Source organism: Lucilia sericata, unplaced genomic scaffold (genome assembly GCF_015586225.1).
Source record: "Lucilia sericata isolate MDLA Ls3-8-SP2 unplaced genomic scaffold, ASM1558622v1 Contig000098F_arrow, whole genome shotgun sequence".
Classification (NCBI taxonomy): domain Eukaryota; kingdom Metazoa; phylum Arthropoda; class Insecta; order Diptera; family Calliphoridae; genus Lucilia; species Lucilia sericata.
Window position 1 is genome coordinate 682,240 of NW_023994130.1, and position 27,782 is coordinate 710,021.

The window sequence follows — 27,782 nt, forward strand, 5'->3', positions numbered from 1 at the left end:
AATTAAATTCAGATACAAAACAGAACTAAGCGAATAAGGACGTGATTCTCCTTTTTAAATATACAATATTTTTTTTTACATATACATAGAAAAAGAAAAAACCGAAATAAATGAAAACTGAATAAGTTGTCAAAATAAAAACGATACAAAAAAAAACTAAGTGATTGAAGTAAAACTTTTGGATTTCAAATTTTTAAGTATATAAAAAATTAAATAGAAATCTAAACAAAAAACATTTAGATAATTCTAAACAAATAAGACGGATTTTTTCTAACAACTTCAAGAAGTTTCTAGTACAATAAAAAAACGCCTTTATACATCATAGTTTGTTGATACATACATACAAAAAATATACAAAAACAAAACCAACGTAGACAAGAAGAAAAGTAGGTGACAACAAATTTGCAAAAAAACAAAGTAAATTCAAAACAAATGATAGAAAACAAGCAATAAAAACAGTAAAAAACGAAGCAAAAAAGCATTATTGTATTATAAAGCAAATAAAATAAATTTAATACAAATTAACTCAAAAACAAAAAAAAAAAAAAAAAAAAAAGAAAGATAGATAGAATAAAAACCAAATTCAAACCAATCAAATAATTTAAATATTCATCAACAAAACTTTGCACAAATTACCAACCGGTTTCCTCAAACGCTTCCTATTGCGAATTTTTGTTTTGTCCCTCTTTTTGTTAGTACGTGTGTTTTTCTTGAATTTCGTTTATTTGTCTTTTTTACAATTCTTATTTATTACATATTTTTTGTTTATTTTAATCCTTATCCCAACACCTGTATGTTGTTCCTTTATTATCCCATATTGCAGTGTTCTTATATCTATGACCAATTATTGACATCACCACAGAATTTCGTACAACTATTTGCCGCTGAATTTCCATTTATCTCATTCGAACGCCAACAGTTGGTACAAACTTTAACTGCCATGTCGACGGCATTCCTGACCGCTATAGCGGTTATACTCTGCATTCTATTTCGCATTTTAAACGTCAACAGTCAACCATTGAAACCCAGTGTCTGGTGTCTGGATCAACAGTTTTTAGATTGTCTATATAAGATTGCTCCAGTTTTAAAGGAACCGTAAGTATTGAATATTATTATTCTATATACTAACACTATAAATAGCAATTGGTTAATTGCCGTAAGTTTTTAATATACATAACTCGTAACCATTTACTTTTGAGAGAAGAGTATAGGTATAACGTTTGTCATTTCTACAATACTTATAGATAGCGGAGTCGATTTAGCTATCTCCATCTATCTATCCGTAGGTATGTTGAAACAGTTTTTAGAAAACCCCAGATATCTGCGAGTTCCAAATCATCCATAGAAAGTCTACATCCGAAATTCACTTTATCGTAAATAACTCATGAATTAATGACATCGGGATAGAATTTATATACATACAGTGTCTCTCATAATTATTCGAATTTGGGTAAACTATAAAAAGAAACCAAATTTAATAATATATTTTGTGTGCAAAATAAATAAATTAATTTGTTATATTGTCTAGATATTCCTTATGTTTGATATCACGCTTTTTAAAACTTGACAAATTTGCATTGATTTATATTAATTGTGGTTTTTAAAAAAAAAGGCCATGAAATTGCTTCACAAAAGTATACGAATTTTTCTTGTATTTCATATTTGATCATATTATACGCAACACAAATTTTAGAATCGAATGGTTTTTATGCGTAATATTGTTTTAAGGCATTACTATCCACGGAAAGGATATATTTTTGGCCCATTTGGTCCACAATTTTGGGGAATTTGTACCCTCTTTTCATGTAATATCATTAAAATGGCGATTTTTTTCCATAATTGTAAATTTTTCTCCTTTTTTCCAGATAATTTGATATTGGGACTTAAAAGACCCCTTGGGTATCTAAAAATAATATTTTTTGTTACAATAATCTGTATTTGAACGTTCCAAGATAAATTATTCGGATCATTCTTCTGTCGCTAATTCAATATATTGGAACTTAAGTCCATTTTTATAATACTAGGATCAACTATTTTCGGGGAAAGTTTTCTGGTATATATTCTTTTAGATATCAGCTTTTATACATTTTAAGTTTTCAATGTGTTGTGGAAGTGTACAACTCCAAAACATGCCTCGAAGAAGCACCATTCAAAATAGTAAAATCATTATTTTTATATACCAATGGCCTCCATGCTGCATGGCACGATATCATTATGATCACATCAAAAATGTTGATATGTGTTTAAATATTATTTACTATGATCAAATTAAAACCAAAATTTAGGACTTACAGTGTTATTGTAACGGGCAACATAAGCGTGAAAGTTACGAGTAGTAAAAACTGAAATCTACTATATAGGATGACGTTTTGTTAAGGCATGTTTTGGGGTTGTATACCGCTATAATATATTGAAAATTTAAAATACATTAGTGCCAATATGTGCATGAATATACACTAGACAACTTTGTCGGAAAATATCGTCCCTAGAGGTACGAAAAGGGACTTATGATCCAGATAATTCAATTAGAAACTGAAAAACGATACCAAAAATACATCTTGGAACGTTTAAGTACAGATCCTTATAACAAAAAATATAATTTTTAGATACCCTATGGGTTCTATTAAATTCCAATATTAAATTTTAGTTTTATCTCTGAAAAAATGGTGAAAACATTACAAATATAGCCAAAAATCGCCATTTTAATGATATTACATTAACAGAGGGTACAAATCTCCCAAAATTGTGGACCAAATGGGTCAAAAATATATCCATGTGGTTGATAGTAACCCCTTAAAACAATATTAAGCATAAAACCATTCGATTCTAAAATTTGTGTTGCGTATAATATGATCAAATATGAAATACAGGAAAAATTCGTATACTTTTGTGAGGCAATTTCATGGACTTTTTTTTAAAACCACAATTAATTTAAATCAATGCAAATTTTTCAAGTTTTAAAAAGCGTGATATCAAAAATAAGGACTATCTAGACAATATAACAAATTAATTTATTTATTTTCCACACAAAATATATTATTAAATTTGGTTTCTTTTCATAGTTTACCTAAATTCGAATACTTATGAGAGACACTGTATGTATATGTATGTATGTATATGCAATAGCTTTTCCGAATTGAATCGGAGCTCATTTGAGCCTTTAAATGAAAATAAATAAGCCCATTTTAGAAAAAAATATTTGTGCTGATGTTTGTAACATACAAAAATATTCGTCCTAGACCCACCTTAATGTATACCAATCGGCTTAGAATCGTTTTCTGAGTCGATGGCTGGCTGGCTGTCCATGTAAACCTTGTGCGCAAGGTACAGGCCGCAATTTTCAAGATAATTGGATGAAATTTGGCACGCACGTTTTATTTGACCCAAGGACATTTTCAATAGGAATTTGACCCTATTGAAAATGGTTAAAATCGGTCCATTATTTCACCTAGCCCCCATAGAACAGAACCCCCCGAAAAGGGCTTCTGAGCTCATAATTATGTTAAATATACAGATATATCGACAAATACGGCACAACTAAGTTTTATAGAAGTCTTGATGACCCTGCCAAATTTCATAAAGATCGGGCCACATTTGACCCTAGCTCCCATACAAAGTCCCCTTCAGAAAATTACTTGAATGTCCCAAATTAACTTATAAACACAAATATCGCGATGAAATTCAGCACAATAAAATATTATGTAAATATAAATATATTCACAAAATTTTATCGGGCTTGGTCCATATTTTCCCCTAGCCCCCATATAAAGCCTCTTTCAGAAAATTAGTTTTTCATCCATAAATTGCTTAAATGTATCGGAACAAGGGAATATTGAAGATAAATGCTTTATTATGAAAAATAAATCACATTTAATATTCATAGGGTATCATGTGGTCGGCCACGCCCGACTATACTTTCTTACTTGTTTTTATTTTTAAATACTTTTCTGTAAGATTGAAGAAATAACTACATATCTGAACTATTTATGACAAATTTTGCTAATATGTAATAAGTCACATAGGTGGGAAATAATACCTATTTGACAAAAATGCCAAAACTTGACGCACTGTAACTCAAAGAGTTCTTGACCGATCTTATTTAAAAAATTAGGTCCCCTATATACAAGTCAAATATTTTTTTATGGTAGGTATCTATACGTTTAATTTTAACATTAACATGTCATTTGCATATATTTGTCTTCATAAAAAACATCTATTTCATTTAAAGTTTATTGTAAAAGTGTTATACTTTGGTAAAAGTATTTATAGAATATGTCTAATGACAATTTAATTTGAATATTCTATTTTTTGCAAATTAATTTATACCTATTGTATAATAAGTAATTATTTTCATTTGATTTGTATTAATTATTCATTTTTTTGCTATTGTCTAGTGTTTCTATATTGATAATTTTTATTTTTCATCTGTACCTTGTACTCTGACGATTTTAGTTATAAATTCTGAAATGATTTCAATCAGTTCATCTCCACACATACAAATGTAAATGTATGTTTGTATATTAGGGACATACATAACATAACGATTTTTTCTTTAAATATCAATATGCCGCAACCATGTCCGTATTGCCCTAATGTTCGTTTTATTTTATATGTACATACACATAAATTATTTCTTTTCAAAGCAATCTTATTGCCATTATCTTAAACTCGTAATAGGGTCAATATTTTTGTTAAATAATTTCATTTTGTCTATGTTTTTGCATTTAATAAGCTTTTTATTTTAAAATCACGCTATTTTCTCCCTACAGATTGATGTTAACTCATTAAAATGTTTATTATTCATATTAAAATATATTTTTATGATAGCAAGAATGAAATAAACTCAACTCTATTCTCATTATTCTATTATTGTACTGCGTATTATTTTATACAGTTAAGTTCATCATCACACATGAGTAGATTGGAAAATGTATATTTTATATTTTTTTCAAATTGCAAGTAATTTTATATGTTTGGAATCCAAACTTTGGATCATTTGTTTTAATTTTCAAATTTTATTTCATTTACACATTTTTATATATTTTATTTATTTGCTCATTAATAAAGTTTAAATAAATAATACATGCTTATGTTACAAAATATTCCTAATGAAATATTAAAGTAACTATTTTAAAATCTTGCGGAATTTAGAATCAGTAGAACAACCCAGCAAAAAATAATTGATGTCATACTTTACAAACGACATCTTAATCACATCTAAAAATGCGATTGCATTCTTTTCGCTTTTATAAACCAAACATATACTTACAAATTAAAACACAGTTAAAAATGAGAAAAGAGATGTAGAAAAGTCACTACAAACAACATATTCGAAGTACTTCAAATTTTGATGAAAAACCAATGAAATTTACATCAACGTTTCATTGAAAGAATGTGGTTTATTTTTGACATACAAATATCGGATTTTTACAGCTTCTAAAGATAAGATTAGATGTAGTTCAAAGTTGTCAAAAATGAACAACATCCCTCCAATGTCACGCTAATGTAAAATTCATAGGTTTTTCACCTGAATTTGAAGCACTTCGGGTTACTAGTTCCCAGCAAAAAATAATTGATGTCATACTTTACAAACTACATCTTAATCACATCTTAAAATGCGATTACATATTTTTCACTTTTATAAACCAAATATTTCCTTACAAATGAAACCCCAGTTAAAAGTGAGGAAAGAGATGTGGAAAAGTCATTACAAATAACATATTTGAAGTACATCAAGATTTGGTGAAAGAGTAGTGAAATTTACATAAGCGTGTCATTAAGAGAATGTGTTTTATTTTTGACATCCAAATATCGGATTTTTACTGCTTCTAAAAATAAGATTAGATGTAGTTCAAAGTTGTCAAAAATGAACAACATCCCTCCAATGTCACGTTAATGTAAAATTCATAGGTTTTTCACCTGAATTTGAAGCACTTCGGGTTACTAGTTGTGATGAAAATTGTACATCTTTTTCCACACTTTTTTTGCTGGGAATTTCGTTAGTGGTATGCAGTGAAAATTTTAAAATTTTATAGCAATTCAATTATTAAACGAATAAAGCTGTTAATTGTTTTTAATAAAGTTATTCCCCCTTATTCATAAACAAAAAAAAAAAAAAAAAATTCCAACAAAATTTATAAAATATAAATTCTTTTATGAATAAGGTCTATTTTCTAAAAATGAAGTGATGTTTGATAGAATTGTTGAAGATTTAGTTTGATAGAATTGTTGAAGATTTGATCTTAAAATCATCTTCCAATCGGGCTCATTTTAAACATTTCCCAATATAGTGTATGGAAAACCAATTCTTATTATTTCTTTTGTTTTGAATTTTTCTCTCAAAATACTTCAAGCAAATCAAAAAGTCGTTTTATTTATTTAGCTATTTTTAAAATTCTATAGATACACATTTTTTTCTAATTCTTTATGAACACACACACACACACATTTACTTAAATGCAAAAAGAGAGGGAGTTCATGAGTTTAAAGCGTGTTTAAATAATTTTAGTTTTCATTTACAAAGTATCTACATGATTTGAAAACGTACATACATATTTATAATGACTCATTTGTATATGCAAAAAACTGTGTTGCAGTTTATTTGCTACACAATGTAGGCATCACTTAAAAATAACGTCATATTTGAAGGTTTTAAAGAAAATTTACAAAAGTATCTGTGAAAGGATTTAAGTTATTTGAAAAACTTTTAAAAGTTTTGATTCAAATATTTCACTTTTGGAATATATTTAAGTTTAAAACATAAACTTAAACCAAAAATAGCATACATTTTGTATGAAAAATGATACCACATTATAAATTGATTTCCATATCTTTATAGATACTGGCATATAAAGAACTTTAAGCAGTTCTTGATTGCCTAAACACGTGATATTCGAAAATAAAAAAATGTTTAATATTTCACGTCATTTAAAACGATTTAGCAATCAGCTCTTATTAAATATACCGGCAAACAACACAAATTTTAATATAAAAGTATATACATTAGGGTATAACCAATATTAGGCTCTATCACTACTAGCCAGTGGTATTTTAATAACGAATACATTTTTCTTGGGTCATTTTTGTGCAAAAATCTAAGCCGCGGAAACTTTTGGGACGCTCGAGAAAAGGTGATCTACTTTTCGACGTACTTTTTTACACTCTGTGTGGAATGGATAGGACCGATTTAAAATTTTCCAAAATATTATCGAAGTTATGACCCTAATATACATATTTTTGTATATACAAAGTAGTTTTCAAGCTTATTGTATTTTCTCATAAAATACTAGAAGTACACACGTACATAGCTAGAAATGTGTGTATTCTTTTTGTGAAATACGATCTCAACTATCACTATTGTGAAAATGAAATGGGAACAAATACTTTTTTTTTGCCAGTAAATAGTTTAAATGAAGTGAATGTACTAAAATGTAGAAAAAATATGTTCTTTTATATCCGCAATATTTTAATTTTAAATAAACCATTTTAAAAGTAGGATATGTTAAGTTTTGTATAGGGTTAAGATAATTATTAATTTAGGAATGTTATTTTTTGAAAAGTTTTACTTGTTAGCTTTAAAACAAAGGTTTTTTTTATTAAATTTCTAATACCGATTGTGGCCATATATTTTAATCTATTATTCAGTATCTTTTAATGCACAAGAGTTCTTTAAAGATTTGTACTTCTGGTTATATTAGTATTATTCATTAAATCTTTGAAATATTGTTTAACATATTTGAAAAAAATAATACTTGGTTCGCTAAACTTGGTAAAGAAAATTGTACTTAAGTAACTTTTAATATAAACATCAGTCAAATTGTATCTATGCTTACAAACACTTTCTATTATAAATGTAAATATGTCTGTATGTTATGTATGATATGTTTGTGTGATATATCATACAAACATACACATTTTACTAAGTGACTGACTTATTTTTATTTCCAAACGTAGCAAATTGATTTAATTTATGAGTTCAGTCATATTGCGAAAAATGAAACAAGTAAAGTGAAAATGAAAAGCTGAAGAGTGATCGAAATATTTTACAATGTATTAACAAATTTATTTAGCATTATAGGTCATTACCATAACTAGGTATGCGCAAGTTAATCATCGAAATGCATTAGTGCTTGAAATTAGAACAGTTAATCTAGTTCAGTTCTAGTTCAATTCTAGTTCAGTTCTAGTTCAGTTCTAGTTCAGTTCTAGTTCAGTTCTAGTTCAGTTCTAGTTCAGTTCTAGTTCAGTTCTAGTTCAGTTCTAGTTCAGTTCTAGTTCAGTTCTAGTTCAGTTCTAGTTCAGTTCTAGTTCAGTTCTAGTTCAGTTCTAGTTCAGTTCTAGTTCAGTTCTAGTTCAGTTCTAGTTCAGTTCTAGTTCAGTTCTAGTTCAGTTCTAGTTCAGTTCTAGTTCAGTTCTAGTTCAGTTCTAGTTCAGTTCTAGTTCAGTTCTAGTTCAGTTCTAGTTCAGTTCTAGTTCAGTTCTAGTTCAGTTCTAGTTCAGTTCTAGTTCAGTTCTAGTCGTTCTAGTTCAGTTCTAGTTCAGTTCTAGTTCAGTTCTAGTTCAGTTCTAGTTCAGTTCTAGTTCAGTTCTAGTTCAGTTCTAGTTCAGTTCTAGTTCAGTTCTAGTTCAGTTCTAGTTCAGTTCTAGTTCAGTTCTAGTTCAGTTCTAGTTCAGTTCTAGTTCAGTTCTAGTTCAGTTCTAGTTCAGTTCTAGTTCAGTTCTAGTTCAGTTCTAGTTCAGTTCTAGTTCAGTTCTAGTTCAGTTCTAGTTCAGTTCTAGTTCAGTTCTAGTTCAGTTCTAGTTCAGTTCTAGTTCAGTTCTAGTTCAGTTCTAGTTCAGTTCTAGTTCAGTTCTAGTTCAGTTCTAGTTCAGTTCTAGTTCAGTTCTAGTTCAGTTCTAGTTCAGTTCTAGTTCAGTTCTAGTTCAGTTCTAGTTCAGTTCTAGTTCAGTTCTAGTTCAGTTCTAGTTCAGTTCTAGTTCAGTTCTAGTTCAGTTCTAGTTCAGTTCTAGTTCAGTTCTAGTTCAGTTCTAGTTCAGTTCTAGTTCAGTTCTAGTTCAGTTCTAGTTCAGTTCTAGTTCAGTTCTAGTTCAGTTCTAGTTCAGTTCTAGTTCAGTTCTAGTTCAGTTCTAGTTCAGTTCTAGTTCAGTTCTAGTTCAGTTCTAGTTCAGTTCTAGTTCAGTTCTAGTTCAGTTCTAGTTCAGTTCTAGTTCAGTTCTAGTTCAGTTCTAGTTCAGTTCTAGTTCAGTTCTAGTTCAGTTCTAGTTCAGTTCTAGTTCAGTTCTAGTTCAGTTCTAGTTCAGTTCTAGTTCAGTTCTAGTTCAGTTCTAGTTCAGTTCTAGTTCAGTTCTAGTTCAGTTCTAGTTCAGTTCTAGTTCAGTTCTAGTTCAGTTCTAGTTCAGTTCTAGTTCAGTTTTAGTTAAGTTCTAGTTCAGTTGTAGTTCAGTTCTAGTTCAAGATCATTTCATGTGAATGTTTATAACAATTCAAGAAAACTTTTGAATCGTACTGGTTAATTCATTCACACGTTCACCTTTGATGGTGTAATAACATTCCATGTCCACTTTAATTATGACTAGACTTAGGGTGAAACATTTATGACGTCATCTAATTATTTTTTTTTATTAAAATAAAATAATAGTAATGGCTCTCATTCACCGTAATGTATCACATTAATTAATCGATAGAAATATTCTGATAATGTTGTATACATATTTGTAATAGATTTAATTTAAGAATTGTTCAAATTACAAATGAGTCTTATATGTATGTATAGAAATTAGTATAATAAAAATAATTATGTTTTCAAAAATTATTTTTAGTTTTTGTATTTATTAATAAATAGTTTTAAATATTTACATATATTTTTATTACTTATTATTATTTATAGCAGTAGAATAATATTTTCCTTTAGTAACTTCTATAATTTTACTTCTATTTCAAAATAAAACGGTATTCTGTTTAACAATTAACTAAATTTATTAACACTTTATAGAAAATATTTTAAATATAATCGATAGAAATTTTTGATAAGAAATATCAAGTATATCAAACAAATATCCCTTCCTAATAATGAAATAATCAGACTTTTTTAATAAACAGTTCTATTATCAGTTAAATAATAAATTTATACTTGAGCTATCTTCTATAGAAATATTACTAATGCTATAATATTAAATCAATCATAGGAAAGTTTTTTTTTTGATTTGTTATACTAAAAATATAAATTGAAGGAATTCATTAACAAGTTTGTTTTTTTATTTATTGCAAACGACATCAAGTCTAAGAAATTTTAAAACAGGTTTAATAATTAAAAATTATTTTCAAAATATGCATATTATGCCATAAAACATGAATTAAATCTTCTTTTTCTTCCGCTTCTAGAATTCTATTAAATATTTAGAAATTATTATAGTTTTTATTGACATTTATTTGAAAAAATATTCCACTTAACAGTCCTTTGCGTTGCAATTTTTTTCAAGTTTAAGTTTAAATAATTATATTATAAAATATATTTATAATTCATCTTGTGGGTGTATTTCGAAAGACAATTATTTAAAATATTGTTATAATATTTTGTGGCTGTTTCATTTATTTATTTTGCAATAAACCAATGATTTATTTTTTGCACAACAAGTATTTATACTAGTGATTCATGACAATGTAATAGGGGATTCACTTAAAGATAAGTGTTTTTTTTATTGTGTAGAAGAACTATTTATTTTTTATACCCTTCACCTTAGTGGAAAGTGTCATTTCTTTTGTAATTTTCACAATTTTCGGAATCCTTATAGCTAATGAATTCGATAAAATGATTTTATTAAAATCTAAAAAAAATATTTTTTAAGCTATCGAAATTTCGGCCATGGACCCCATAATACGATCTAGCTATGTCCATCAGTCCGTCTGTTGAAGGCAAGATGATCCATATTTCATTTATGTTCAAAAATTACCTAAAAACGGACTAATGCTTTTAACCAGAAAACATAAAATCTAATTGTGATTTATTTACAAACATTTATTTCCCTTCAGTACTAGTTTTTACAATTCTTTGTTACAAAATTACTTGTAAATTATTACAAAAACTAAAATATTTATTGCGTTTTATTAAATTAAAGCTCTTTTGGTATTTCAACAATCTGACATTCAATCATAATGTCAATAAACTAAAACTATTCCTTCATTAAAGTAATGAAATTAATAAACCGACACCTGTTAGTTTTTTTTTGTATATAAATATTATTTATAGTTAAAGTACTTAAAAAAAGTAGTATTAAATTAATGTAAGTAAATGCCTTTAATATAATTTTGGCAATAAAACACACACACAAACTAATGCCGCCTTTCTTTTTCGTAATTATGGCGTAATATTTTTTTATAATTTAGTTTTTTGCAAATAATAGTCCCATTACTGTAGACATTTCATTTATTTAAAATACTTATCATTATAGTTATGATACAAATAAAAAAGTTTAGATAACGAAATATTATTGATTGGCAAATGAATTAAAAAAAAAAGAAAATTTTTCCTGTTATAAACAAACATTTTATTTATTGTTTATTTATCATATATGCGAATACTTAGAATTCAAAGAACTTTCTTAATTGTTTAAAATATTTATTTTTATCTAACAAAAATATTAGCAAATAAATATCAAGACTTGGACTTTGTATACCAAAAAGTAATAATAGAGTAGTATTTTATAAAACCAGTTGTTTTGTTGTTAACACGAGTATATTTTGTGTTGTGGATGAGTAATATACTATGTCAGAGATTCACAAACTTTTTTTCGTTGTTTTTATTTTGAATATAAACTCATCTTTTTATACACCATGGAACACCTGAGAAATGTATGTATTTAACTTTTGATTAATGTAAAAATCTGAGAAAATTGGTGTAAAAAATTTCCAAAACTCCAAAAATACAAATTTATGAATGTAATTCTTAGATTGCAGGCTTCTTAAACTCCTTGTAATGCTCTTTTCAGATCAATTTTTGGGAATATATTTTTGGACGTGGGCGAAAGACGGTCCCTTTGTTTAAACTTTATTTCAAATTCTCTTATCAAACATTCAAACAAGTTTTGTAGATTTTGGAAGTTGTCCTCATGAATAACTCCATATAACGAACTTGTTGCTGAGAACCCCTGTTTATAGAGAAATAGAAATATAATTTTCACTGATACATACATATTTATAACGAATCATTCTCTATAACGAAGTATTTTTTCGATCCCCTTTAGATTCGTTACAACGAAAGTTCTCTGTACTTGTGTTTAAGTTTAGGTTAAGAAAGATTGTGCTGCATAATAAGGTACAACCTTCTCCCTTCTTAGAAAGTGAAGATCCAAAGATAGAGAACAAAACATTATATAAAAAAACAAAAAGGACATAAATTAAGAGGAGAGAGGAATGAAACAGGTCGATCTCTAAGGAGTTCCAATCCAGAAGCTTTATCAAGTCGATGTTCTAAAGAAAGAAATGTGAGAGAATCTAAGTCCCCCTATAAAACCCAGCCGAAGAAATTACTAATTTCCCTGATAAAACCTGATAGACCTCAAATTCTCCCAGTTCGTCATGTAACCTATTTGCTACTCATTTTATCCTGAGATTCTGTATTTTAGGAGAACGACATATTATATGCTCGATCCTATCTTAGTTCCTCTGCATTTTCGCATAACCTGTAACAGTACCGTATATTAATATCCCACCTAATTGAGTAATGCTCCGTTTGGATCCTTGTCAGAATCCTTAGACTTCGTTTTCCAGTATTATAAGTATTTTGGTAGCCCTTACTTCAATTGTTGGTCACTATTCCAGGACTGGTTGATGATGTCACGGATTCTCTCTAATATCAGCCTATAATAGTGACAGATGGCGTTTTTAACCTCCATTCCCTGTCATCTATATCAAGATTCGAACATAATGTACCTATTTCGTGCGCCCCGATTTCCAACACAGTCTTATTGTAAAAAGTCTCATAATTTCCCTAATAATATTCGACAATCAGAAGCGAATGTATCGTATGCTAATAATAGGGGCAGATGTCGTTTTTGACCTCCATTCCCTGCCATCTATATCAAGATTCGAACATAATATACCTATTTCGTGCGCCCCGATTTCCAACACAGTCTTATTGTAAAAAGTCTCATAATTTCCCTAATAGTATTCGACAATCAGAAGCTAATGTACCGTATGCTAAGAATAGCTTCACTATCGACTTAAATTCACACAACCGACCCTAGATCAATATGTTTCCGCATCAATTCCGTCGCTTTTCAGATCGCTATGATCTCTGCTTGAAAGACAGTAATACCAAGAGAAACACACTTTTGAGCTTTATTAAGCATCTTCCGATAACAAGTAGTTTTTTTTTTTGAGCGTCTGGTCTCATCTCCGATATATTCAACATATGTATATAATCTTGGTATTCCTGCAGGTTTGATCACCTCTCCGATATTTATGGAAAGAAATTGTTGGTTATTTGAAAGGTTTGGATATGTGAGTTCATATATAACAGCGTCGCAAAATTATATTCAGGAATTGCAAATCGAATAAAATAGGTAGTAGCAGTAACATGTTTTGAATTAGCTGTATATCGTCGTTGCCATATAAACTTAATTAGACGTCTTGCCATCCTTTGCCTTTTATAAGTTAAAACACATTTTCTTAATTCTCTATTTTTTCTATTAACAAACCTCTTCATTTAATGAAGTATGTGTTCTAGAATAATTAAATGATTAAATTAGAATTTCTAAGATTTTACAAATTATTTGTTAAACACTCTGTCATTTCATATGTTAATTTATACAATAAATAATACTTTGAAAATTCATATTAAAAAGTATTTATTATATGTTAACATCTTAATTATAATGGTAACATTCAAATGAAAATTTGCCATAAACATTTAACGGAAAATATATAATAAATGAATGACATTGTAAAAATTATTCACAAATTCATATACATAATGTGGTTATCCTGTAAAGGACATTCACACAATTCATGTGTTGAATACAGAGTAACTATGAATATGATTTAAAAAAAAAATCGACAGTAGATACTCGATAAGATAAATTAATTACAGGAAATATTACTTATTCTTATTTATATTCATTTAATGTTAATGAAATTGAAAATACATACTTTTCGAAATATACAAAATATGTTATTTCGAGATTTTACTGTATTAACATTTCTCTATAAAAGATTACAAAAAGTGTAACAAGTTTTTGGTTGCTGGTGTTCTTGACTCTTAGATGAGAAATCATGTAATATGTATATTGAACTCTGCTATGTTTCTTGTTTGCCTTGACCTTTTTTTTTTCTCTATATATGATTTTTCTGGCGGCGAAGGATTAAAGTACTGCCTTGAGTTCAATAAAATATAAAATGTAATAAGTATATAACTGAAGGATACATATTACATTGGTTTTGTTGCCAAGTTTTTTATTCTACGTAATATAATAAAGTATTTTTTACGTTTTAGTTAATATTTTCCAAGAAATTAAATCATATTTTGAAGTAGTATATACTTGTGTTTTATAGTTGTAATCATATTAAATAAAATTGCTTTGGTAGCAAAAACTTACTTCCTTTGTCTTGTCTATTTCTTGTTATATAGAACGAAACATTTTAGAAATAAACAAGTGTATTATTTTTGTATTTAATTGAGTGTGTAAGAATTTTATGAAATTTAAGGTTGCTTAGAACCGATTAGAAAAATACTCTAAGCAGTACATGGAATGTATGTAGTTGTATTAGTTCCACTGTTCATTCGGGGGAAAAAACTTTCGGATAATATTTGTTTTGTCGACGAAATATATTCAAAATTTAGGAAAGATCATGGTTTAAACTTCGTTATTTAATAACCGATTTTGTTTTCAATATTAAAATTCTAGCAAAAATCTGTGAAAGAATAATTTAGATTTAGATTCCAGAGATATCTGGGGTCATCAGAAAATTGATTTCAACTTCCCCCCATTTTGGTGTGATTATAATCCGGTGGAAAAGAGGCGTTAGCAGTACCTCTAGTCTGCAGGGACAGTTAACTGGAGGTGTAAAATGTATCCGCGGCCTTTCCTTGCAATGATTTGATCTGGGGTAAAACCCGTTAACTGGAAAGGTCTCTTCAGTGTACAAGTGGTGGCTGTATATATACTAGGGTGATCGATTATTCGACATTTTCCAAAAACCGGTTTTCGAATAGTTCGAATAGTTGACATTTAAAAAAAACCGGTTGATATTTTTCAAATTCAGAAAAAACCGGTTAACCGGTTTTTCATTATAAATAAAAATATATATTTTAATTTGAAAAACTTTATGTTTATGTTTAAATTTGATTAATAAAACATGGACCGAAATGATTTTTAACAGTTTAAAAGATTATAACTTTAGATCTAGTCGTCTGATTTACATTATTTCTTTAATATAAAAAAACTGGAAAAAAGTGGGACACTTCTGTTAAACATAAGGTACTATGTAATCCTATCTTATTTTAAAAGCCCTGTTTAGGAAATTTGCATAGGCATTCCAACACTTCCATAAAATTTCAGACGTAAATTAATTGGAATATAATCTTAAGATTGATAAAATTTTATCAAACAGTTATCAATTTTACAAATAAATTTTTTAATTAATTAGGAAAATCAAAAAAATTTAACCAAAGGAGCTTTAGAAAAATATACTCTAGTTCCTCGACTCGAATATTTTTAAAATTTAGACGGACTGTATTATTATTTACTTAAAAATTTCATTTAAATAATCTTTGAATACAAAGCAAATAAAAGTATTCGAAACCGGTTTTTAAAAAGTGAAAAAACCGGGTTATTCGATATTCGAAAAATCAACATTAAGAAAAAACCGACACTGGTAAAGCAGAAAAAACCGGTTTTAAAACCGGTTGAAAAATCGATTCGATCACCCTAATATATACCTCGGGATAAGGTAATGTTGTCGAAAAAGGCAACAGATATCCTCAGAGGAGTAACTTCGGGCTAAAGCGTTGAGAATGGCTTGGTGTTAAATGTATGACATGCAGAATAAAGGTGTATACCCACTTAGAATGCCCTTATACCTAGAATAAGAGTGTTGGTTGTTTTTCTCAATAAATATGTCGGATTAATGAGAAGTGTGCTTGGTTTAATGTACATATGTACGGTATCTTATATAAGTGTCATCATTGAGTTTCTCTTCCTTGGGTATAGGGTATGTTCAGGGTTTGCTATGTCATCTACGTGGTTGTAAACTCAAGTGATGTTTTTGCATTTCGAAAGTTACGCAACGGGGTAGCAAATGTTTGCATGAGCAATGTGTTTGGACCGGCGGAACCATTTACAAAAACTGCCACTGCGGGTTTTTCGTAAGGCTCAAAGGGGCGGTGGTGAGTCGTCTAACAGCTCACGATACCACTGTGAAATAACGCAATCAGAGCAAGTGTTCACGTAAATTACTTCGATTTATACATACGGACCACCATCAAATCGACTTCCCTATCTATTAGGGGTCGGAAAATTATTTAGTGGAAATGTGTTTTCATTACGAAAAAAACCCTATTAATCGAAATAGAACACTGTTAAAGGTGTGAATAATTTTGTAAGCTCCACTTCATACCATTCGCACTTTTCCATTTTGAATTTAACATTTGCATAATTAAATTTTCATTTATATTTCATTTTCAAAAAGCAATTAATCAAACTAATTGGGATTAATTTCTAATTTAAATCAAAATATTTGCTTGATTAATGACACAAACCTTAATTAATACATTTAAAGAAAAGAAATGAAAAGTAAAATACTGAATTATTTAAAAATGGATTTATTTATACTTTGTGCATTAAGGCATGAAACAATAAACTATTATTTAAGAAGTAAGAATGTGATATATTTAGCAGTGCGAAATGTTATATATCCACCATTAATAAATGAAACAAGTTAGAGTGCTATATTCGGCTGAGCCGAATCTTAAATACCCTCCACCAGCAACTTTTGTATTAATACATTTCTAATTAATAAAATATTTGTAGAAATAAATTTTCTCATGTCTTAAATAGAAAAATCCCAATATTTAAACAGCTTAAATCTACTACAATTCCAAGATTTATTGAACATTAGAAACGCCACTTTCTTTTAAATTTTTAATAGCGCCCTAAGATATGCTTTAGCGATATTTAGTATTTGCATGTATGCATGTGTGTGAAAGATTTAAGGATTTTCAAAATACATACATATATATAATTTTGTTCTACACAAATTGATAATGCAAATAGTTAAATACCGTTAAAGCGCTTTTAGGGGCAGGACCTAGTATGAGAGATATGACCAAATATAGACCGATCGTGAAAAATTTTTGAAATAACATTAAGTGCTTTTTGCATTACAAAATAGTATTTATGAACAAAAATAATATTTATTTATATCATTATTTGGTAATGAGTTATGTGCCTTTAAGTGTTTTTCTGAAAGGGACCTTGTATGGGAGCTATGATCAATTATGGATCGATAAGAAAACAATTTCACAGTAATATTTCACTGTATATGAGCAATATTTTTGCCAAACTTTATATGGATATCTTAATTTAGTAATGAGTTATGTGCGTTTAAGCGATTTTCGGGAGGGGACCTTGTATGGGAGCTATGGACCGATCGGAAAAAAAATTATCTGTAATATTTCTGTGCATATGAGTAATATTTGTGCCATATGGGTATCTTAATTACGTAATGAGTTATGCGCGTTTAAGTGATTTTCGGGAGGGGACCTTGTATGGGAGCTATGACCAATTATGGACCGATCGAAAAAAATTTCACAGTAATATTTCTATGCATATGGGCAATACTTGTACCAAATTTTATATGGATATCTGAATTTAGTAATGAGTTATGCGCGTTTAAGTGATTTTCGGGAGGGGACCTTGTATGGGAGCTATGATCAATTATGGACCGATCGGAAAAAAATTTCACAACAAAATTTCTGTGCATATGAGTAATATTTGTACCAAATTTTATATGGATATCTTAATTTAGTTATGAGTTAAGCGCGTTTAAGTGATTTTCGGGAGGGGACCTTGTATGGGAGCTATGACCAATTATGGACAGATCGGAAAAAACTTTCACAGTAATATTTCTATGTATATGGGCATTACTTACACCAAATTTTATTTGGATATCTTAATTTAGTAATGAGTTATGCGCGTTTAAGTGATTTTCGGGAGGGGACCTTGTATGGGAGCTATGATCAATTATGGACCGATCGGAAAAAAATTTCACAACAAAATTTCTGTGCATATGAGTAATATTTGTACCAAATTTTATATGGATGTCTTAATTTAGTTATGAGTTAAGCGCGTTTAAGTGATTTTCGGGAGGGGACCTTGTGTGGGAGCTATGACCAATTATGGACCGATCGTAAAAAAATATCACAGTAATATTTCTATGCATATGGGCAATACTTATACCAAATTTTATATGGATATCTTAATTTAGTACTGAGTTATGCGCGTTTAAGTGATTTTCGGGAGGGGACCTTGTATGGGAGCTATGACCAATTATGGACCGATCGGAAAAAACTTTCACAGTAATATTTCTATGCATATGGGCAATACTTACACCAAATTTTATTTGGATATCTTAATTTAGTAATGAGTTATGCGCGTTTAAGTGATTTTCGGAAGGGGACCTTGTATGGGAGCTATGATCAATTATGGACCGATCGGAAAAAAATTTCACAACAATATTTCTATGCATATGAGTAATATTTGTACCAAATTTTATATGGATATCTTAATTAAGTTATGAGTTAAGCGCGTTTAAGTGATTTTCGGGAGGGGACCTTGTATGGGAGCTATGACCAATTTTGGACCGATCGGAAAAAAATTTTACAGTAATATTTCTATGCATATGGGCAATACTTGTACCAAATTTTATTTGGATATCTTAATTTAGTAATGAGTTATGCGCGTTTAAGTGATTTTCTGGAGGGGACCTTGTATGGGAGCTATGTCCAATTATGGACCGATCCATAAAATTTTTCTTCTGAAAGAATTCTATTGACATAAGATATTAATTTGTAAAATTTTGTGAAGATATCGACATTGTGGCGGAAGTTATTAACAAAAAACCCATTTTCCGGGAATATGTACTTTTGTATGGGAGGTATATGAAATTGTGGACCGATTCTGGTAATTTTCAGCAGGGATCAAGATCTTGTGCAGAAACGAATGTGTGGTGATTTCCATGGAATTATCTTGCATAGTTTTCGAGAAAACTACATCAGAATGTGTAAAAAATGCTTATTTTTTTCCGAGGTTGTTTTAAATTTTGATTCATAACTTTTCCCGGTGTGAACCGATTTTGCCCATTTGCAATACCAAACAACTTAGGAAAATGAAGAACATTTTGGGTGAATTTGGTTAAACTGCATTGCTTCGTTTTATCGTGAGCGTGTTTTACACAGACAGACGGACAGACGGACAGACGGACATAGCTAAATCGACTCAGAATTTGATAAGGACCCAGAATATATATACTTTGTTGGGTCTCAGATGAATATTTCTTGGTGTTACACACGGAATGACAAAGTTATATATACCCTCTATCACCACTGATGGTGGTGGAGGGTATAATAATGGTAGCAACACGATCAAAGATTTCAGTGCTTTTGTATGAACATTTTTAATTGATTTTACCTATTTATTTAGTTTTATTATATTTTGTAATACTTGACAGTGACAGATCTTAATATGTATTTTGAAGAGAATCCTATGAAAGTTTCGACTTTTGAGAACTTAAAACTGACTGCTAAATATATACACGCACAATTATTTGCCTTCATAGTTAGATTAAAACCCCACATAATATAACCATCTTCTACCAAACGGAAGTACTAATTATTGATTTTTTTGCTTTGTATGTAACATACAATTTATTCAAATCATTTAACAGATGTCAACTTTATAGGTAGTCTTGCAAAACTTTTATCAACTTAAAGACAAAAGTCACACATGTTCTTTTTTATACCCTACACCACTATTATGGGGAGGGTATTATGCGTTTGTGCGCACATATATATACACCTTTCCTATTCCGCCTTAAATTATAGTATCGACTCAGAGCAATCTGCAAGTCGCAATTTTGAAGAAAATTTTATGAAATTTAGCAAATACTCTTCTCTTGATCCAGGGACGGTTGAAATCGGTTCATTTTTTCACCTAGCCCACATACAACCGAATAGGACTTTGAAGCTTATAATAATACACAATAATGTTAAATTTGCTAGTATCTCTAATAAAGTGGGTTCAACTTAGTTTTATGTAAGTCTAAATAATACTCCCTGCTGGTTTTCGTAATGATCGGGTCTCATATGACATAAGTATAAAAATATTTCAAAATTAAGGTTAAAATATAATTCTCACACCAGTGAGTGTAGGGTATCATATAGTCGGCCATGTCCGACAATACATTCTTATTTGTTTAACTTTAGGGTTGGCAAGTTTGCGTGTCTTTTGATACAATGATTAACGTTTATTCATTTTTCAAATGACATTTTTTTTTTTATTTTCGCATTAAAAATTTAAATCACATGTTTGTACTGAACACCAAATAATTGCCAAATAAAGTTTAATAGATTTAGAAAATTACTGACTAACTGACGGACAGTATAAATGCGTTTAACTTGTTGATAGTACATGAAATACATACAAACATAATATACTAGTAAATATTTCAATACCACATGACATCGTAAAGATAACTTGGTTGGATTTGTAAAGCTTACCGTAAATGTCCTTAAACACAAATTAACTTTATTTAATAGTTTATATTCTTGTTGTTGTAGTTGTAACTCATTGTATGGGTAAGGAGTGGAACTTAAACTGCTGTTTTACTATTAAATATGTATGATACAAGTGTATTTTGTTTTTAACTTTCCCACAATATTTAAATTTTATATCAATTTGTTTTTTTTTTTTTAATTTACTATTTCAGCTACATACCAACACGCTTGTGGGGTTTTAGTGGTCATGTACAAACTGTCCTGCATAGTATTGTGGGACGCGTTAAATGCCCTTGGCCGTTAGGCGAACGTGTTTACTTATCCCTGGAAGATGGTTCTACATTAACGTATGATTTGTATCAACCTCTAAAAGAATTTGAAGGTGAGTTTTGTTTTTTTAGTTTTGTTTTTGCTTTAAATATTTTAACTGCGTATGTGGGAATTTCCTTATCTTACAGAAATCTTTTTGTTTCACCCTTTTTGGTTTTGATATGATTAATCGATTTTTTAATAAATAAGTCAAACTTTTTATATTTGTAACCGATATTACGTTAGTTGAATAATTCCAATGTAGTAATGGAAAACATGCTAAATAGAACTGAACTAGAACTGAACTAAAACTGAACTAGAACTGAACTAGAACTGAACTAGAACTGAACTAGAACTGAACTAGAACTGAACTAGAACTGAACTAGAACTGAACTAGAACTGAACCAGAACTGAACTAAAACTGAACTAGAACTGAACTAGAACTGAACTAGAACTGAACTGAACTAGAACTGAACTAGAACTGAACTAGAACTGAACTAGAACTGAACTAGAACTGAACTAGAACTGAACTAGAACTGAACTAGAACTGAACTAGAACTGAACTAGAACTGAACTAGAAACTGAACTAGAACTGAACTAGAACGAACTAGAACGACTGAACGAACTAGAACTGAACTAGAACTGAACTAGAACTGGAACTAGAACCTGGGGAAATGAAAATTGAACTAGAACTGAACTAGAACTGAACTAGAACTGAAACTAGAACTGGAACTAGACTGTACTAGAACTACTAGAACTAGAACTGAACTAGAACTTGAACTAGAACTGAACTAGAAACTGAACTAGAACTGAACTAGAACTGAACTAGAAGCTGAACTAGAACTGAAAATAGAACTGAACTAGAACGGAACTAGAACTGAACTAGAACTGAACTAGAACTGAACTAGAACTGAACTAGAACTGAACTAGAAAACTGAACTAGAACTGAACTCAGAACTGAACTAGAACTGAACTAGAACTGACACTAGAAATACCTAGAACTGAACTAGAAACTGAACTAGAACTGAACTAGACTGAACTAGAAAACTGAACTAGAACTGAAAAACTAGAACTGACTGAACTGACTAGAACTGAACTAGAACTGAACTAGAACTGAACTAGAACTGAACTAGAACTGAACTAGAACTGAACTAACTGAACTAGAACTGAACTAGAACTGAACTAGAACTGAACTAAACTGAACTAGAACTGAACTAGAAACTGAACTAGAACTGAACTAGAACTGAACTAGAACTGAACTAGAACTGAACTAGAACTGAACTAGAACTGAACTAGAACTGAACTAGAACTGAACTAGAACTGAACTAGAAACTGAACTAGAACTGACGAGGAACTGAACTAGAACTGAACTAGAACTGAACTAGAACTGAACTAGAACTGAACTAGAACTGAACTAGAACTGAACTAGAACGAACTAGAACTGAACTAGAACTGAACTAGAACTGAACTAGACTGAACTAGAACTAGAACTGAACTAGAACTGAACTAGAACTGAACTAGAACTGAACTAGAACTGAACTAGAACTGAACTACTGAACTAGAACTGAACTAGAACTGAACTAGAACTGAACTAGAACTGAACTAGAACTGAACTAGAACTGAAACTAGAACTGAACTAGAACTGAACTAGAACTGAACTGAACTAGAACTAAACTGAACTAGAACTGAACTAGAACTGAACTAGAACTGAACTAGAACTGAACTAGAACTGAACTAGAACTGAACTAGAACTGAACTAGAACTGAACTAGAACTGAACTAGAACTGAACTAGAACTGAACTAGAACTGAACTAGAACTGAACTAGAACTGAACTAGAACTGAACTAGAACTGAACTAGAACTGAACTAGAACTGAACTAGAACTGAACTAGAACTGAACTAGAACTGAACTAGAACTGAACTAGAACTGAACTAGAACTGAACTAGAACTGAACTAGAACTGAACTAGAACTGAACTAGAACTGAACTAGAACTGAACTAGAACTGAACTAGAACTGAACTAGAACTGAACTAGAACTGAACTAGAACTGAACTAGAACTGAACTAGAACTGAACTAGAACTGAACTAGAACTGAACTAGAACTGAACTAGAACTGAACTAGAACTGAACTAGAACTGAACTAGACTGAACTAGAACTGAACTAGAACTGAACTAGAACTGAACTAGAACTGAACTAGAACTGAACTAGAACTGAACTAGAACTGAACTAGAACTGAACTAGAACTGAACTAGAACTGAACTAGAACTGAACTAGAACTGAACTAGAACTGAACTAGAACTGAACTAGAACTGAACTAGAACTGAACTAGAACTGAACTAGAATTGAACTTAAATTTATTTTTGTTTTGTTTTTTCATTGTTTATTAACTAATCGATTTTGCATTCATACACGTTTTAAAAAAATAGTACATTGTATATATTTGTTACCAATTTTACTTTAATTATTAATTTATATTTAATATGAACAAATACATACATTTGTATATTGATTTTTAATGGTTTTTAACTATAAGCCAATTTAAATTAGGGTATTTTGTATGTTTTTTTATTTTATTTGTAAATTGTCTGTTTCACAGCTTATAAACTTGGCTTTTATACATTTAGTGTTAAAAATTATTAGAATTTTCATATAATTTGCAAAAATTCAAGGGTCGCTAATTGAAATGAACCACCCTCTAATACACATATCAAAAATATAACTTTTCGGTTATTTCTGTTATAACAATGTTCAAAGAAAGCTATAACCTTGAACTTCCTATTTCCTTAAATGTAAAAGCACTTTAACAATTATATAGCATTTTTATGTAAATATAAAAAATCATTGTATGTTTTTTTTTTCATTATTTTAGATGACATCACCGTAGCCATATGTCCTGGTATTGGCAATTCCTCGGAAAGTGTTTATATACGCACATTCGTTCACTATGCACAATGTCATGGCTATCGTTGTGCAGTCCTTAATCATATTGGTGCCTTAAATAGTGTCCAAGTCACCGCCTCGAGAATATTCACATATGGTAAGTAGTTCTATACAATTCAATTATCACTGTTGCATTTTCAAATTGATTTAGAAAAAGTATCAATGAGAGAGAACAAAACACAAATCAATTAAACTGACATTTAAACTTTAATAATTTCATTAAATTTCAAGGTCATACTGATGACTATTCCACAATGATTGAGAATCTAACGGAAAAATATAGAGATACACATATTGTTGCGGTGGGCTTTAGTTTGGGTGGTAATTTGGTTACCAAATATATGGGCGAAAGTGACAAGAGAAAACCACAAAATATCATTGGTGGTATTTCAATATGCCAGGGCTATAATGCCGAAGAGTAAGTATATTTAAAGTGAGTTCTAAACAATTATTTATGTATTAATCTTCTTTGTGATATTTATTTACAGAGGCACCAAATGGCTACTAAATTGGCAAAATTTCCGTCGTTTCTATTTATACATAATGACTGAAAATATGAAAAATATCATTTTAAAACATCGTCACGTCCTCCTGTCGGAGGAGACACGCCAGCGTCATAACTTAAATGAGCGTGAAATAATTGCAGCCGCCACACTGCCTGAACTGGATGAGGCATATACAAGACGTGTTCATAATTTCCCCACAACAACTGACCTTTACAGATGGAGTTCCTCTTTACACTATTTTGATAAAATTGAAAAACCAATGATATTTATAAATGCCAAAGACGATCCCTTAGTACCAGAAGATTTATTGCCGCCCATTAAGAATTTTGCCGGTATGTATCTGCATATATTTGTTGTCAACCCGTGTGGTCGGTTAACTGATAAAGATTGATAAGATATACTTTTGTAGTTGTAATTAATTTTTCATTTAAATGTGTATTTATTATTTTTGTTGTTGCTAAATATTCAAATTTGCAAATTTGTTGCCATGTCAACGGCCGCTATGAGCAGTCGTGGCCGAGTGGTTAAGGCGTCTGACTAGAAATCAGATTCCCTCTGGGAGCGTAGGTTCGAATCCTACCGACTGCGAATATTAACAATGCTTTTTGTATAAAAAACAAATAGGGATTTCTTTTGTATTGTATAGAACTAAAATAGAACTGAACTAGAACTGAACTAGAACTGAACTAGAACTGAACTAGAACTAGAACTGAACTAGAACTGAACTAGAACTGAACTAGAACTGAACTAGAACTGAACTAGAACTGAACTAGAACTGAACTAGAACTGAACTAGAACTGAACTAGAACTGAACTAGAACTGAACTAGAACTGAACTAGAACTGAACTAGAACTGAACTAGAACTGAACTAGAACTGAACTAGAACTGAACTAGAACTGAACTAGAACTGAACTAGAACTGAACTAGAACTGAACTAGAACTGAACTAGAACTGAACTAGAACTGAACTAGAACTGAACTAGAACTGAACTAGAACTGAACTAGAACTGAACTAGAACTGAACTAGAACTGAACTAGAACTGAACTAGAACTGAACTAGAACTGAACTAGAACTGAACTAGAACTGAACTAGAACTGAACTAGAACTGAACTAGAACTGAACTGGAACTGAACTGGAACTGAACTAGAACTGAACTACAACTGAACTAGAACTGACAAAAGTTTAAATAACTATGACAGTTATTTTATTTTTAAACTTAGACAATTACATTTTCCAAGAAATATTTTACTTCCTTGTATATACATAAATACCCCGTTTTATACAATACGATCATAAACTTTATAATATTTTTTTAATGAATTCGAGAAATACATAAACGTTGCACTGAACTAGAACTAGACTAAAACAAGACTAGAACTAAAGAAGTGGTAGTAGAACTAAACTCTACTTTTTTGTCGATATGACTTTTAAAGAATTTATTTATTCTAAAATTCTACTATTAAAACTGTTTGAAGAGTTTAACGCAAACCGAATCGGGTTTTAAACTACATGCGTATAAATTTTCAACATATGGCAATTTTGTCAAAGCGGAAATACATCATATAGTATATGTGTGTTTGTAGCGGTTAAACAAATTAGTTGTAGATGTTTCAACTTAGGCGAAATAAATTAACAAGCAGTCGTGGCCGAGCGGTTAAGGCGTCTGACTAGAAATCAGATTCCCTCTGGGAGCGTAGGTTCGAATCCTACCGACTGCGAGAAGTTGTTTTTATATTTTTAGTTTAATTTCTTTAAATTTTTAAATATTATTTTTATAATTAATAACAATTTTAATATAAACTTATTTTATCTTTTCTATTTTCAGCATCTCGTCACAAGACTTGTTATGTCGAATTGGCCCATGGTGGTCATTTAGGTTTCTATGAAGGTGGTCTTATATATCCCAATCCTGTTACCTGGTTAGATCGTACATTAATATCAATGATTGGAGCATTATTTATGATCCACATAAATCCCACAAAACATCAGATCTCAGCAACGCATTAAAAGAGCTTACAAAAATATATTTAGCTTTATTTGTAAAAATACAAAACAACATTTAAGGGAAAATATTAGAATATATTAAATAGTTTTTTTTAATAAAAAATTTAATTTATATTAAAACTGATAAAATAACATTTACAACAAAAGCACACATTTTATAAACAATAAACTTAAAATAATAAACACACTTAAATTATACACAACATAGTTATTACAACAAAACAAAATAAATTACCAATAGTATGTATTGTGCTTTAAGAGAAGAAAGGACATAAAAGGAACAAAAACGTATTGTTATGTAGAGGAAGTAACCAAAAAACAAAAACTTTATTAACAAAATTGTGTTTTATGAAAACTAATTTTGACAAAAAACGATTTTTAGATATTAAAAATATTCAATAACTTTACAAAATATAAACTGAAAAAAAAAACAACAACAACAGTCTGCATTTTATGCTAAATAAAATTAAAAATATTTAAACTTTTTTGAAATATTTACATGTTTAACTTAATGAATTATAAACATTCTTTTTTTTATTTTTTAATTGTTTTTTTTTTTATTATTTTTATAAATTTGTGTGTATTTAAAACATAAATTTTAGGTTTAATAAAACAACTAATTTATAAAAAAATATTACTTTATATTTATTTGTTTATTATAATATTGTTAATTTTAATTTAGATTTAAACAAATAAAAAAACACTAAAATTTTTTGTACTTTTTATAATATAAAAAAATAACTGCTTTTCACGTGTTAAAATTAATTAAAATTAAATAGTTTTGTTAATTTTTTCAAAATATTTTTTACATAAAATAATATAAACAATAATAATAACAGCAACTAATATTTACGATTTTTTTTTTGGAATTAAATGTATTTTAGGTATTTAATAAAACAAAAATACAAACGATTGTGAGTGTGTGCGTGTGTGTATTTTATAAAATAAAAATGCATAATAGTTTAAAGAAACAACGGAAATTGAAATAAATTTAATGTTCGTTTGCTAGTTTTTTTTTTTTAAATTTTATTAGAAATGTCCAAATAATGAAAAACAATAGTAGACTAATAAACAGATTTAAAAATTCTTAATAGAAACGTAATCCTGATTTGCAAGTTTGCTAGTTGGTTAAAATTTTATTAGTTTTGGAAAATTTCAATACAAAATTTGCATACTAGATAGATACTAGATTACAATTAAACTAGTAGGCAAACGAACAGTTTAAGAAATTCTTAATATAAATACATAGAATC

The 27,782-nt window shown here is 29.4% G+C and overlaps 1 protein-coding gene and 2 non-coding genes across 8 annotated transcripts; all 3 read left to right on the plus strand.

The window, feature by feature from the left end:
• On the plus strand, nt 1–26,959 carry LOC119599971 (abhydrolase domain-containing protein 2). 6 transcript variants are annotated; one of them, XM_037949949.1, is made up of 7 exons: nt 1–417; nt 824–1,095; nt 20,981–21,150; nt 23,949–24,116; nt 24,251–24,437; nt 24,508–24,857; nt 26,351–26,959. In XM_037949949.1, the coding sequence occupies exons 2-7, from the start codon at nt 941–943 to the stop codon at nt 26,530–26,532; spliced, it is 1,212 nt and encodes a 403-aa protein (XP_037805877.1). In that variant the 5' UTR covers nt 1–417; nt 824–940; the 3' UTR covers nt 26,533–26,959. The 6 variants fall into 6 exon arrangements, with proteins under 6 accessions (XP_037805877.1, XP_037805875.1, XP_037805879.1 ...); XM_037949947.1 differs by having other exon boundaries at nt 2–386; XM_037949951.1 differs by having other exon boundaries at nt 2–197.
• Trnas-aga lies at nt 25,032–25,113 on the plus strand. The gene has a single exon. It is a non-coding gene; the product is annotated as a tRNA-Ser (tRNA).
• On the plus strand, nt 26,162–26,243 carry Trnas-aga. Its single transcript has one exon. It is a non-coding gene; the product is annotated as a tRNA-Ser (tRNA).
• Nucleotides 26,960–27,782: the final 823 nt, after the last annotated feature.

Bases quoted from the DNA above. Each gene is read 5' to 3' on its own strand.
- LOC119599971 (XM_037949946.1), top strand. From the start codon at position 794: ATGTTGTTCCTTTATTATCCCATATTGCAGTGTTCTTATATCTATGAC. The intron at 1,096-20,980 runs GTAAGTATTGAA...TTACTATTTCAG, and splicing joins GCTCCAGTTTTAAAGGAACC to CTACATACCAACACGCTTGT. The intron at 24,858-26,350 runs GTATGTATCTGC...TTCTATTTTCAG, and splicing joins GCCCATTAAGAATTTTGCCG to CATCTCGTCACAAGACTTGT.